At 35.9% G+C, this 14967-nt stretch overlaps 1 protein-coding gene across 1 annotated transcript in view; it reads left to right on the plus strand.

Annotated features, from left to right (window-relative positions):
- The window catches only part of LOC104525727 (receptor-type tyrosine-protein phosphatase kappa), a 43430-nt gene that overhangs the window by 5512 nt on the left and 22951 nt on the right, over nucleotides 1-14967 (plus strand). Inside the window, exons 2-8 of the mRNA XM_029085188.1 lie at nucleotides 484-622; nucleotides 1705-1746; nucleotides 3905-3934; nucleotides 7364-7524; nucleotides 9660-9695; nucleotides 12686-12697; nucleotides 13851-14035. Of these exons, the coding sequence (XP_028941021.1) occupies nucleotides 484-622; nucleotides 1705-1746; nucleotides 3905-3934; nucleotides 7364-7524; nucleotides 9660-9695; nucleotides 12686-12697; nucleotides 13851-14035 (605 nt within the window). The remainder of the gene's footprint in view (nucleotides 1-483; nucleotides 623-1704; nucleotides 1747-3904; nucleotides 3935-7363; nucleotides 7525-9659; nucleotides 9696-12685; nucleotides 12698-13850; nucleotides 14036-14967) is intronic.

Consider the following 14967-nt stretch of genomic DNA (forward strand, 5'->3'; position numbering starts at 1 on the left):
GGAGAGAAGGACTAGAGTTTATGGTGCTGGCGGCAGCGTGTAAAGAGTTTAATGTACTGTGTGTGAATTAACGTAATCTCACTAGATTACTAGATATCTGAAAAAAATAACATTAAAGGAAGTAATGGTGATTTAGTGAATAGATAGTCTCTGCTTTGTCTTCTGCTTCGTAATACAGTAACTTTTTAGGAAATCCAGATGCATATACACTGCTGTGTACATGAAGTTTTAGATGTATTTGTATATGCACCTGTGTACACGCATATATAGTCATATACTTGGTGTTGCAAATGTATGACATATAGATTGAAATTTACAGTGTCTCTGTATACATATGTGTAGATGTAAAACCATATGATACATATATCTATATTCTGGCTACTGTTTTAAAACACACACATATTTGGAAATTATATAACCAGTGATGATTTTCATGTCTCTAGTGTTTACACATTTAAGCAACTTCTTTTTTGATTCATTTAGCAGCAGCAACAGAAGAACCTGAGGTGATTCCGGATCCAGCTAAACAAACAGATCGAGTGGTGAAAATAGCAGGAATAAGTGCTGGAATTCTGGTATTCATCCTACTTCTCCTTGTTGTCGTATTGATCGTCAAAAAAAGGTAAGAAATGATCTATACTGATCCTTTTTTTTTTTTCTCTATCCTAAATGGATATTATTTACAAGTCTTTAAAAAAAATAAAAAAAAGTTTCAGGACCAGTAGCTCGCATCAGTCTTTGAATGAGGTCTTTGTATTTCCTGTTGTTTTTGCTGTGATTCTTATGATGGCTATAAAGAGAAGATTTCTTTATATTTGGGACCCAATAGCTGTAGATTTTCTCATATTTATTTATTTACAAGTAGTTTTAAGTTACAGTTGGAGGAAAGTATAGAATATAAAAATGGGTAGAATTGAAATTAATGGAGCCTTTTTTTTTTAAGCAAAAAATAAAATAATAAATTACTGCACTTTTCATGTTGTAATCACCTAATGAATTTGATTTTCTATATGCAGCTCTAATGAGGTATTTGTATCTGTGTGTTATCCAACTTGCAAAATAATGTAATTTTATACCTCTATTTATGCTCTTGTAAACCTGAAGTTTTTTTCTTAAAAGTCATACCATATCACTGTAAAATTATCTAGCGAGTTCTTAGTGCATGAAATTGTTTAAAGTGTATTAATTTGAATGAATTTTAATATTTATTTTTTTAGTGCTTTCTTAGTGAGCAATATCGCCATCTTCTGGCATTGTAACTCCGCGTAGTAAATTGTGCTACCCTATTGCTCGGTCAGTTTTTAAGTCTCGACTTCCCAATAGTTGCAACTCTTTTAGCCTGGTGTAAAAGTTGATAACGTGACTCTATAAATCCGTAGTTATAGTATTGAAACCAATTCCTCTCTTTCTGTGCACCCCCTCCCCAGTGAGTCCCCTTCACAGGGCACAAGCTGATTTCTCTTGGGTAGAACGAGATGTTTGTCTTCCAGTGGTGCGTGCATTGCGTTCCCTCGCCTTTTACAGAAGTCTTAATGAAAAGCATATTTGTAAATGTTGCCGATGTTCATCTGAAATACACTTTGCTATTATTTTTTAAAATTCAGAAAAAAAATTAAATTGTACCTAAGTTCTTTCTATATGTTATAATTTCTGGTTTGCATTAGATTTTTTTAATTTATTGCCTCTTTACAATTATCCCTGGAGATATATAACTTGGAGAAGAAACGTCTGCATTAGAAACATTAGGTATGCTTGTAGTGTTCTGTGTTAGTTAGCTACATATGTGATTTTTCCCAAAAGTGCTTTTACTTTTCTCTGTTGTTTCCCTCTGTGGTTGAGAATTAACACATATGCAAAAGGTCCAACTCATCATATGCAAAAAAAAAAAAAAAAAAGCATACAGTCAGCCAATTTTCTTTATTTACACAACTTTTTAAAAACAAAAGAAAAGTTGTTTTTCAGTTTTCAGGAAGAAATCTCTATTTTATAGCTTTATTACAAGGTATGTACTGGGGAGTATCATCTTCTCAGCACATGTTGTAGTGGTTCCCTTATGTATAATAGAAGACTCTGTGTGTGTGCATGCGTGTGTGTGTGTGAAAGAGAGAGAGACTGTCCACCACTATATATTGTCAGTCACTTCCAGATGGGATTGACTAGTTTTGCAGGTTAAAAAAAAAAAATAAAGCTTGAAATTCAATGTGTTCGTTTTTCCTATCCCTTTTACCTCTTGCATTCAGAGTCCTTTTAGACTCATACTTTCCCTGCTGAATTGTTTGATAAATGTAAGTTATTCATGTCTGTGAAATGGTATTTTAAAATTTCCCCATTTTCCCCCTTCCTTTTTCTGAACCTGTGAAGTCAGTACCCTCTTAGGAATGATACTTAATCATCATTCTAAAGCACATTAACATTTCTAAACTCATGTACTATTTTGTATTAAAATAGGTGAGAAATTAACCTCTTTAATGAATCTTTAATGTTTGGCAATTTTTCATCATGATAGTTTAATTGGTTGTCTATCATGTGTTATAGGTGTGCCATTCCCTCCCCTCCCCATTTAGAGAAAGCAGGCAGGGTTTTTTAATATCAGCTTCAGTCTCTTACAAAAAGTATAGAAAATCTTTGTATACCTGAGTTAATTCAGTCCCTCTGGCGAATCAGGGAAATCCACATCATGAAGCCAGGAACAGCTGTAAAAGCCCTGACACGTTCACACCTACATAAACACACTTCCCTTAGTTGTGGTGGGACTGAAAACCGATCCGTTTGAGTCATCCTCTGTAGTGTACATATTCAGTGATCCATTATGTAGTATCCCTTTTGGTACTTGAACTGACCACAGCTTACTACATGGAAAAGTTGATGAAACAATGGTTTCTGCATTTTCCTTGGTCTATAAAGTCGTCTGCACAGCCACTGCTATCTCAATCTGATTAAATGCAGCATTACATTTTATTGAAAAATAGAGTACTAAGCAGTTTTGTTCACGAGCTTGAGATGTTTTAGGCTTTGCCTGATCATTTTGTACAAATTGGTTTGACGTTTTCCCAAATGAAGCTCTTAACAGCTCTTACAGAGTTTTACTGGAGTAATCAAACCAACTATGAAAAGGGATACTGCATCTTTAACAAGCAATGCCATTTTTATTTTCTAAGTCATTGTTGGACTCTTTCCACACGTCCTTCATTTCCTTCCATTTGTTTACCTTCCATATTTTTAATGCTTGGCATGACTACATCAGCATTTCCAATTGTAAGATTTTAAAATAGAAAACATATGTTTGCATTCAGGAAATATGTGGTATATATGTCAGTACACACGTCTCTGTTGTAAAGGTGCATTCTTTAAAATGTGTGTACTCATATAGCTACATACAGTACGCATACAAACATATATGTATACACCTGTGTACTGATAAAGATGTTAAAATGAATGACTTGCAATTTGTTTTCAGATTAAATGTATTTATTAATGCATTTTTTAGCTTTTGTAACTGAAAAGTAAAAAGCATATTTACTGCACAAGATTTGTACACAGCTGTTCATTTGTCATAACATCTAGGTGGTAATCATTATATTATGCTGAACTGCATGTTGAAAATACACAATCCATTTAATTTTCAAAATTTTTGGCAATAAATGAAATCTCAGCATGTAATTTTCTCAAGTGATCTCTCTAAAAAACAAATCATTTTTATATGCTAGTGGGTTTTTTTTTTAATTGCATGGCAAAATCAAGCTAGTTTGTGCATGAGCAAGTTGAAATGCTAACCAAAGAAACATGAATTTTTCAATTTTTTTTTTTTTAAACGCACATTTCTCTGCTTTATTGAATGTGACAGAGTCATGCTTTTCATTCACCATTGCTTCTCTTTCTCCACTGTCTGTGATTTGCTTGCCAGGAGGAGCTACTATTCTTACTCCTACTATCTGTAAGTAAAATACGGGTGACTTACTATTTTACATGTTTTAAAGATGCAGTATCCCTTTTTAAAAAAGAAAAACAGTCTCTATAATTTTCCTAAAGTTTTGTTGATAGTTACCTTTTTATTCTCAGGCTTGAAAAATTGCTTGTATTGTTGTTTCTGTTACTCTTACCCTGTGTTTTTTGTTTTTTTTTAAAGGGATATTGTATTTCTAACTGTATATTGAGACTTTTGCTTTTTGCTACAGTTTTTCCCATAACTATCATTTTAGTTTTTTCTAATCATAATTTAATTTGCATTATGATTCACAGTGACACATCACACTAAGGAAAAAACCTCTTTTCCCATTTCCTAGCTAGAGAACTGTGCGTGTAAATCACAAATTGTTCTTTGGTAGCGTACCAGTTACCAGGAGTGATCCTGTGCACCAGTTTTCCTACACAGGTCATAGACAGATGCCAGACCTTTATAAATAGATCTCTGCCCCAGCAATGGCAGAGCAACCCATCTGCCTCTGTGGTACCAACCTTTTTTTTTTTTTTTTTTACAGAAATGTTTTTTGTGAAGTGTTTTTTGTGTGTACAAATCACCTCACATCTGTTGCTTGTGAGGTGATTTGTATACACATTTTAAAGTGTGGATCTTACTTTATGACATTGGTTTGCACAAAGTTTTGCTTCATTGGAGCAAAAATGACTTCTTTAATACGTGTTGACCAAATTAGTTTTTTGAAGGCTGCGGCACTTTTTGCTGTGATTGAGCAAAGTAGTTACACACATTCTTAACTTTAAATAAATGCATAATGCCCTTGACTTCAGAGGGGACCTAAGAAGGCACTCAAGTGCTTTGATGAACCAGCAGTGTCCAATAATGATGCTCTTCCACGTTTTTAAGCAGATTAGTTGACTTCTTTAAACAAACTTAAAAATAAAAAAAAATCACTAAGCTGGCTTAGCTAACTGCCATTCTGCGGTTTATTGTGACAAATTATAATTTCCTTGTTAAATAACAATTGCTTCAGCTCAAGATAATTAACCACACAATTTCATCCTATGATGGAGCACTTTTCCCTTCCAGCTCCCACTGAAACACCCACCTGCCCAGGTTCACCCAACTGGATCCTTTAGCAGATAATGAGAATCATTTACACTTTCTGTCAGCCTCGAGTACTTTAACCTAACGATTTTCTTAACTATCATGAAGCATAGATTGCATGCGCCTTTAACTGAGTGAGGGAAGGAAAAAAAGGAAAGGAAAAAGAAGTCAAACCCCGGGGGAGTCAGGAACTGGTGAACAATAAAGCTGTCCTCCCGTTTCCCAGCAGCTTTGAGTTGAAGCAGACAGAAGAATTAGAAAGTAGGTGCTGTAATAAGCTAATAACTTGAAAGCTGTAATAGCTGCTGATTTATTTAGCGTAGCTAGCAAGTTTTGTTACAAAATGATGCTTCAAAGGAGAGCTTAATATAGCCAAGAGATGAGATGTAATAGTCTTTTTGTTCCATTTCTGTGGTGGCGTTAGAAAAAGACTATCTTCAGTGTATAGAGACTATCTGAAAGGCTTTGAAATTTAAAAAAAACAGTCTTGAACTAGAAATGCCAGTTTTGTGAAAGCTTTGCTAGTATTGGGAACCAGTTATAAAGCTCAAACTGGTTCACTTCTGGAAGTTCTCATGGTCCTCATTTGTTGGACCAGAGTATCATTTAAACCAGTTTTTCTTAAGTAAATAGGAATGGGTGGAGTAAATGTATAAAATAAAGCATTTTAGAGGGGACATCCAACTGTCATTGATTTTCTGGTTTTCACTAATAAACACAGGGACCTCAAGTACACCGCAAAGGTTAGATGAAAAATTGTAGGTTTAGAGACCATCTTTGGGACTTTTTTAGTGAGGGGATTACTGAGTAGTGATTTTCCAACTAGTCTATCTTGAATGGGGAAAAAAAGCTGGGAGGCATACAGCAAAATAAGGAGATGAGTCTAGTGGTGAAAGAAACTGTGTTGTTCTCAGGAATGCTTTGTCCATCTGTATCCTACTTTGTGACCCCTTATGTGAACCAAGCCTGTTAACTTAAGAAACAATCCTCTAACATTTTCTTAAATATGCAAAAACAAAAAGTGCTTCCTGCCCTGGAGAGTGCTGTGGGTCCTTTCCAGTGGATATTCCCAGGACTTAACAAGTAAATGGATGGATAATTTACACTAATATTCTTTTAGTCTACTGTTAGAGTATGGCACAGAATATTTAAAGTTATCGGAGAACAGAGGAAGAGCAAGCAGTCCTTTTAGTTGAAGAAATGTAAGATAAACACTGTCTAAACAGTTAACAGGATATTTGATGATATTTTATGCAGAGAAAGCTTGTGAAGCTAAGCTGTGTTCTAAACATATATTTTCAAGAACCCAGTCTTTTCAGTGAGGATTGTGTCTCTCCCACGTAGCCAAATAAGCAATTTGGCTGTCTAGTATATTACAGTCACAACGTCAGATGAGAATAGGGAGATTTCAGAACAGTCTAACGTATGTCACAGGTTCGTGCAGAAATAAGGTGCACTTGATGCTGCTTCCCATACTTCCTACTACTTGAATTATATGTTTTAAGAGTAGTAGTCTTTAAGAGGTAGTTAAAATATATTATCTGCTTCCATCTGACTTCTGGAGACAGTGAAAATCACTTCCAGGTCTTCATCAAAAGGAAGGAATTAAGAATTATTTCTGAAGTGTGCACTTTAAGGGCATTGTCTGTTGAGGGGGTTAGTTGTATGGGTTAGGTCGATGTTTAACTGTGATACATTCAGAGTGTAAGACTGCTAATGTCAAAATTTAAGATGATCCCAAACAAAGTGTGATATCATGTTGTATCTTGTATACTGAATGGGAAGAACAACTTTAAACATAAAAGGTAATATGAATCTATATCGAATAGTTATGTTTCTTTTGTTATTTCATAGGTTTTTTGGCTAACAAAATAATTTAGAAGGTTAAATGATTTCTTCCTAACAAGGCAAGCAAGGGGAATGAATTATCCATTTATAAAATCAAAACACAGATTTAAATGGAGGTGGTTGATAAAACTGCATGCACAGATGCTTCTTATTTATCATTTCAGTTAAAATGTAATTATATTCTCTAATTTGTTTATATTAGTGTAATTACTCCACAGGGGGGAAAAAAAAAAAAAATATATATATATATATATTACCAGGTTACAGAAGTTAGCACTTCCATTACAGCATTTGTGTGTGTACAGAAAACACACTACTCATGACTCTTTCATAGCAGGGTGCATAATTTTATCAATTTCACGCTGGGAAAGTTGTGCACAGGAAAATCAGCCAAACTTTTCAGTCACTCAGGACTATAGATAATGATTACTGTAGACATCAATGTTCATCAAGTATTAAGGTGGTTTGGGTTTTTTTTTTTTGGCTGGGCAGCAAACTTGCAAAGAAGCGCAAGGATGCCATGGGAACCACCCGCCAGGAGATGACACACATGGTGAATGCGATGGATAGGAGTTATGCTGACCAGAGCACCCTGCATGCAGAGGATCCCCTTTCAATCACATTTATGGACTCTCACAACTTCAGTCCCAGATGTAAGTATGACAGTGATAGATACTCTGGAATGTAGATGAACATAGAAACATGGAAAACAGTTCCAGTTTTTGAGGAAAAATTGTAAGCTCCAGGTTTTCTAGGAACACTGATAGATCCGAAGGTTGAGTAGGGGTGTTTGTATGTTATACTTACTGGTATGTGGCAAATTACTTAAACATTTACATGTACTTTCAGTATGCGTTGATACTTGTTATAGGGAAAATATTACAATTCTAGAATATCTCAATTAAAATCTGAAATTGAGTTTTCCCTCATGAGGATATTTAATACCAACATGTTAAATATTACTGTGTAACACCATGTCTGTAATGAATAATAATATGAGGTCCAAATTAATTTATTTCTTTTGGCAGTGAGGATGTTATAACAGAAGGAAATTGACTCACTGCTGTTTGTGAAGTTTAGGAACAAGCTTGTTAATATATCTGCAAATTTGCTCTATATTTGTATTCCCTTTTTGTAAACTTGACAACTGTCTGGTTTTGACAGAGTTTGGCAGTTTGGGTTTCTGACTGTTCAGTGCCTGGGTTATAGCTACCACTATCCAGCATGCCTGCCTCCTGGCATCTGCACTATGCCTTGTACAAAAGCAAGATATTCCACTGGTAGACTCTGAAAACCTCAAAATTAGTGTGTAAGTTACTGAAGGGATACAATTCTGCCACAGAGCTGGCAGGAACCTGGCTTTCTCATGGCTGCATGGACTTGTGGCCTGGTTTTAAACAGATCTGAGCAGCCAGAGCTGCTTCTGAATTGCCATCTTTTGGAAATGGCACTCCATCTCCCTTCTCCTGCCTCCCATACCGCTTACCATGCTTGAGCAAAATACATCCCTTAAGGCTTTTAAGTTCTTTCCTGATTGTTGTAAGGGAAATGGATTTTGGAGGCGGGTTTATTGCTCAGTTTATTGAAGCTTACCAAACTGCAGATTGCTAACATTTTACGTGTCTCATAACCAACTATAAATGGGAGTTTAGTATCAGCCTATGAGGTTTTTCTACACAGTTTTGGCTGGAACTGTTTGAAAACTCTCCAAAGTTTGATGTCTTATTGGCATTGAAATTTGTGGAGGCAGGTTTGCAAAGACAGTTCAATTTGAACTAAGTTTATGGTGGATCCCAGGCAAAGTATCCATCAGGAGCCTAATGGCTATTAGTGAGCTGGGGCTGCCAGGCACTTGAGCAGCCTTCCAGATGGACCGGCATAATGCCAGGATCCCACAAGCACCAGCCACCACAGCTGTCCTGGTTGGTTGGCAAACTTTGACATAACTGTTTTCCACCTTCCTAGGTATGTGGGTTTTTGGGTGTTGGAGGATTAAATTCTCCTGGCCGTTTTCTGTGCTGGGGCAAAAGACCTTCCAAACTTCTGGGGTTTCCTGTTATGTGAGAAATTGTTAGGCAGATTGCTTGAGAACTGGAGCTCAGTTCTGTCACAGAGCTGTCGATATTTTAAATTTTTGTTCTAGACTGGAACAAAACCAAATTATGGATTCCACCATTTCTGTCCAAAACAGTGCATTTGTCTCTGCACAGTTCTAGATGTGGTAACAAATTATAAAATCCTATGTATTTTATTCAGACATCTGCATCTGTGTATCTGTGATTTTCCTATACTCATTAAGAGCAATGTCTTTGGCATTGCACATAAAAAAGCTATTAACTGTAATATGTATATAATTTTTTAAAATTACTTGGAAGACTTTAAAGAAATGCCATTTGATTTTGAGAGAAACTACTCAAGTATTATATGAGAGGATGAATTTAAAAGGAAAAGAGTTGATTCTGTGAAAGTGAACCTTTATTGTGAAGCAGAAGAACAATAGTGAAGGAGGAGCCCTTTCAAAAACTAAATTGCATGTAATGTCTTCTTCGTTTCAGTAAGAATCTCTTTGCCTTTATCATTACATTTCTGAAGTCCAAAATCACTGCCTTTCATTCCTCTTTTATTCAGAATGCTTTCTGGATCTGTGTATTCATTCTGTTTTTCTATTGTAACAAAATTAATGGGGTTTAGTTATCACTTGGTTATACTCTGAAGTATATTGTTTTTGTTCTTAAAAATACACAAATTGAAGGTAATGTATTTCTTCATGAGCTTTGTTTTCCTACAGTGCCCAATGATCCACTTGTGCCGACAGCTGTGTTAGGTGAGGACCCTAGTCCTTCATTATCCATTCCTGCATGAATTTCGTCTCCTTGCATGGTTGAACATTGAAGCAGCTTATTTTATGTAAAAGAAAGTTATGCTGTTATCTGAAAATAACGCTACACTCAGTTTATCAATTCAGAATTAAACTGACACTGCTTTTAGAATAAAAAATTATTTTATGTTCTCATTAAGAAGTTATTCCTAGTCAGTACGAACTGAAGAGTGAATGAGGAAATAGGTAAATGGAAAATACTAAAACTTTTCTCCCCAGAGCATTCAAACTGATTTCCAATGAAATGACATGTCAAACTGGAACTCTCTTAAGAGATAAGTAAAAATAAAATTCATATCCATATTAGCATTGTTTCACATCCCAAGCTCAATTTCCTAAGTAAATAACATTAATAAAAAGAAAAATAGTAAAGGGAAAAACTTCTGAAATATCCAAGAACAAACCACAACTTTGTAGGTTCAGTACAGATATTCCTGTATGCTTATGTTAATTAAATATTTCAATTGACCTTAACTAGTAAGTTTTTCAACTTTGGACTTACTTTAAAAAGAAGAGGAGATGTTGGGAGTGGCCAGGCTGCTTACTTCTGTGTCACATCTAACACTGAATGCATGTTTTAGAGGTTTTTTTTAAAACACAAAGCTAAAAGCATAATTTTTATCCGAGTTCTGAGTTTGATAAATACAATGTGTAGTATTGAGTTTCAGTCAATTGCTGAGGTTCTTTTAGGATAAAAACCAAATATCAGGAAGTGGACACGAATATAAACTTAGATTGAAAATTGGGTTCCTGGAAGTAAATCTTAAAGGGACCTGGAGGCAATTTAATCCCTCCTCTGTTTTGAGATGGGATGTTATGTGTATAATTTAGACCCTTCTGTCAGTCCATTGTGTTCCTAAAATTTGTAGTGAAGAGAATTCTGCTTTTGCAATGGCATGTTCCAGTGCCTCGATTCTCCTAAAAAGAAATAAAATTCAAATCCATATTAGCATTATTTGGGACCCAAAGCTTAATTTTCTAACTATTAATTGTTACTAACTGAGTGTTACTACTGAGTATTATTACGACTCACTCCTAGTTTTTCCTAACTAGACTAATCTAGACTATAACCTCATTACTGTGAATTGAACCATTTCCTTTTGAGAGACTCATAGAAAATATGGAGACCTGATACACTCCTGTCCTTTCAAAACAGCCTTTTACTCATGGCTCATGTGTCCTCAGTTATCTCTCTTCTTATTGAGTTAAACCCAGATCTTCCACTCATCATCTTGTAGATAATGTTTTCTAAACTTTTAATCATTCTTTGCCTCTGAACACTTTCCAACTCATAGGTTGAATTTTTTAATTGTGGTGCTCTAAATCAGATACAGTTCTTAGAGAAGCCTTAATGCTGAGCTGAGTGTAATAGGTACCCCCCATGCCCTGACTGTAGTGTTTCTGATATCTGAACTGCCTTTTGTCCTTTTTGTTGCACTCGTGTTGCTGACTTGCATTGAGCTACCTGCTGAAATCCCAGCTATTGTTGCCCAGTCCATTACTCCATTTTGTAGTTATGTATTTGACTTCCCTTTCCTACGCACAGTATGTTGCATTCACTGTTTAATTCATCTTGTTGATTTTTGCATCATCACCCAAATAATGAAGATAACATCGAAATCTGATCCTGTACTTGAGAAGTGCTTGTGGTGCCTTACTGTTCAGTGCCCTCTGCCCATGCTGTCAGGATGTTTTCTATCTTGTTATGCAAGTAGTGGGTAAAAAATGTTGATAGAAAAAATACCCAGGAGGAGCCTTTGCAGATCCTCATGTGAAGTGTCCTCCAAGAGTGACAGCAAATCACTATTTGTAAGTAGCCTTTGGCAAGCTGGTGTATACTCACCATGTGGGAGATTTATCAAGTCATATTCTGACCATTTCCTTTTGCTAATGTTTCAAATGCCATTCTCTTGACTACAGCAGTATCTTAGAAGGTTTATAACCAGCAGAGCAGTTAGATGCTAGAGCCTTCTACTTTGGGCCCAGGGAAACCTAACTAGGTGATTTAAGAAGTTTTTGAGGAGAGGTGAAATAGCACTGTTGCCTGAAAGAGCAAAGGGGTAGATTCAGTAATTCTGAATACTTCCCAAAATCAGATAAATGGACTTCTAGTCATAGAAAATTAGTATTTTCCTGAAATTCTTCTAAGATCTTCTTGTAGCTTCTAGCTTTATTTCAGGCACTTACAAGCTACATAAGTACTATCTGGGATACTTGTCAAGCTATTCCTAATAGCTCATTTAGGCTATAAGCATATTCCAAAGGTCAGTGTGTTGCCACTACATTGTGACAGACACAGACACTGGCAGTGGTGAACAGCAAGGACAAGGAATTAATTGAAGAACAGTTTAATAATTCCTGTCTCTATTTCCATGTACTGGTAATGGTGTTTTGGGCATGGTAGTCTCCTGGTATAAGCAGAGCAATGATAGTTGGAAGAGGTAATATTTTTAACTGTATGGACTTAAATAGCAGAGAGAAGTAGACAAGGTTTTAGGCACACCATGTAGAAGGGATTGTGTACCCCGGAGCTTGTTCCTTTGGAACTCAGTCATTTGACGTACTCCATCTCCATGTAGCCCTTGCTTGGCCCAGCATCACAAAACAGAACATGTTATTTTATATAAAGCTTTTATTACTTTGTAGCTGTACTAGGTTTCTTTTTCTTCATGTATAGGTTATTAATGCTACTTACCATTCTGTGTACATTAGCACTAAGTTAGTATGACAATTTTGCTTTTCTCAAGTCCCTATCATTACATTGATGGCATAATAATGTGGCCCTTACATTTTTAAAATGGCTCTCATTGTTACCTATTGTGAAGCTTTAACAACTTTTAATGTCATTTTCTTTTAGTCATTTTCTAATATAGTCCTGAAATAAATTTCTTATGTTCTGTTCACTCATTGTTTTTTGCTGCTTCAATGGGTTAAAGTGCCTATTACTGGTAAGTATACTGTGAGGAGTGGGGAGAACTGTAAATCCTGAGGTAGTTTGAAATGTATATGATTTAATATGGGTAATGCTACAATAAAAAGTGACTGCTGCATGTCACTCACATTATTAGGTAGTCTAGTGAGGCATAAATGCACTGAAATTAGCAACTTGTGTGACAGTTCAAAGAATCAGGTTTCTCACTAGGAGATCTCATTTCAGAAGGTATTAACAGGGTTTACATTTTGGTGGAATTGTAGAAAATCCGACACTTCATGTCATGGGTGTTCATTTTTTCCCTAGAGTGTTTTACTTCCTCACCTGGATCCTTTTCAAGGAAAATGGTAAACTGATTTCAAAGAAGTGTAGGAGAGGTCGACTACCCACTTCCCATTTCAGTACCTACTTTCCAAAAATGTTTTAATTAGAATTTTTCTTCCTCTCTAAATTCATTTGAACTGCTGATTGCTAATTTAAAAATATAGATATATATATTTCACAGAAAAGATTGAGTAAATGTGATCATGCAGCTTTGGTGTCTGGTTTTGATACGAGAATTGGTGTAATGTAGGACGTCAGAGGAGACTTTGTTTATACAGAGAAAAACTTTGGCTGAAATCAGCATACTCAACAGTTTCATTTCTCTCCTAAAAGACCTGAGTTAAAATGACCACTCTGAAGTACTGATTCATCTTCCCAAATGGAGGTGATGTTCTGAAGCAGTAGCATAATGGCTTCTCTTTTTCACTGGGATCGAATTTAACTGATTGTTGGCTTTAGACAAATGATGTGCTGGTATCACTACAGAGTTATTCTAATTTATTGTTTAAGGTGTAGTATTGCTGTTGATGCATATTAGCCATTTAAAAAAGTTACTTTGGTTGATAGAGGCTGGAGTTCACAAATGCATTAAGTTTTGTAGCTTCAAATAAAACACCCTTCAGACATCTTTATTGCAGGATGAAGGAATGCAAACCTTTGTATGTTTTTGCAGTTAAATTCCTTTATGTACTTCACAGTATTTATGTGCTGGAGAGTAAGTGCTTTGCGTTCTCAGAAATTAGATATGTTTTTGAAGGAAGAGGTTGAAAATAGGTGTTGATATCTATAGCATCAGGTGTTATTGCTCCGCACGTACTTAATGCATTGATTTCTTGTGAATACAGATGAAAATCACAGTGCAACAGCAGAGTCCAGCCGGCTCCTGGATGTCCCTCGTTACCTCTGTGAAGGCACAGAATCCCCATACCAGACTGGGCAGCTGCACCCTGCTATCAGGGTGGCCGATCTGCTGCAGCATATTAACCTAATGAAGACCTCTGACAGCTATGGATTTAAAGAGGAGTATGAGGTGAGATCTTCAGTGGTGGATTTTTACTAGGAAAAATCCCTTTGAAAGTTGCAGCCTTTTGTTTGTATTGCATTGCAGAAGGATGCGACTATATGTCATGGGTTTAAGTGAAAAACGGTTAAAGATAAGCAGGCGTTAGATTCCTATATATGTAACCCAAAAGTGAAATAGTGAGTGGAATTCAATGGTCTGAGCAATTACAATTGCCTGGAAAAAACACCGTCTGTATTCTTTAAGGCATAAGAACACATGCCCTGATGAATCTTTTTGATGTATTGTAAGAAGTTGCCACCCTTTGGTTGCTGGTTCTTAGTTGAAATGCTGTAATTAGTTATGTGAGTTTTCTGAGCTGTCATCAGTGCAGATCTCCTGGATTAGGTTAAGGTAAAAATTTAACCTGGCTGGTTTTGCAAGAAGCACTAACTGGAAGCACTCTTGTGATTTATTATAGCATCTCAGTAGGGCAGTACTGGGACTAAACTCCAGCTGAGAAGCAGTAAAGACGTGCTGAGGGTAGTAACTTCTTGAAGTTCTAATTAGACCTGCCTGAGCATGTCTACTTACAACTTTAATGTTAAAAGTGAAGCAAAAAAATTTCCCAGCACTGGAGGTAGAAGATGAGTACAGATTCGTTTTGCTTCTGATCTCTGAATCTGTTGTGATTCTTTGGGATTAGAATATAAGGCAGGACACACACTAAAGATGTGAATGGTGCTTTGCCAAGGTCACACACAATGCAGCTAGTTTTAAAATGAGTTTTTGCTGAGTAAGTAATCTCTTCTGACTCAGTTTTCAACCTTCTCTCTTTTCTGCAGCTTTCTCTACTGTAACATAAGAACTGGAATAAATAAATGTGTGGTTTTTAAAAGAATATTATTCTCTTTTCCTCTCTTTTACTTAAATACACTTTGTTATGTTCTGCCTAACTTCAG

This window comes from Antrostomus carolinensis, unplaced genomic scaffold, assembly GCF_000700745.2.
Source record: "Antrostomus carolinensis isolate BGI_N321 unplaced genomic scaffold, ASM70074v2 scaffold16405, whole genome shotgun sequence".
In the NCBI taxonomy this organism is placed as follows: domain Eukaryota; kingdom Metazoa; phylum Chordata; class Aves; order Caprimulgiformes; family Caprimulgidae; genus Antrostomus; species Antrostomus carolinensis.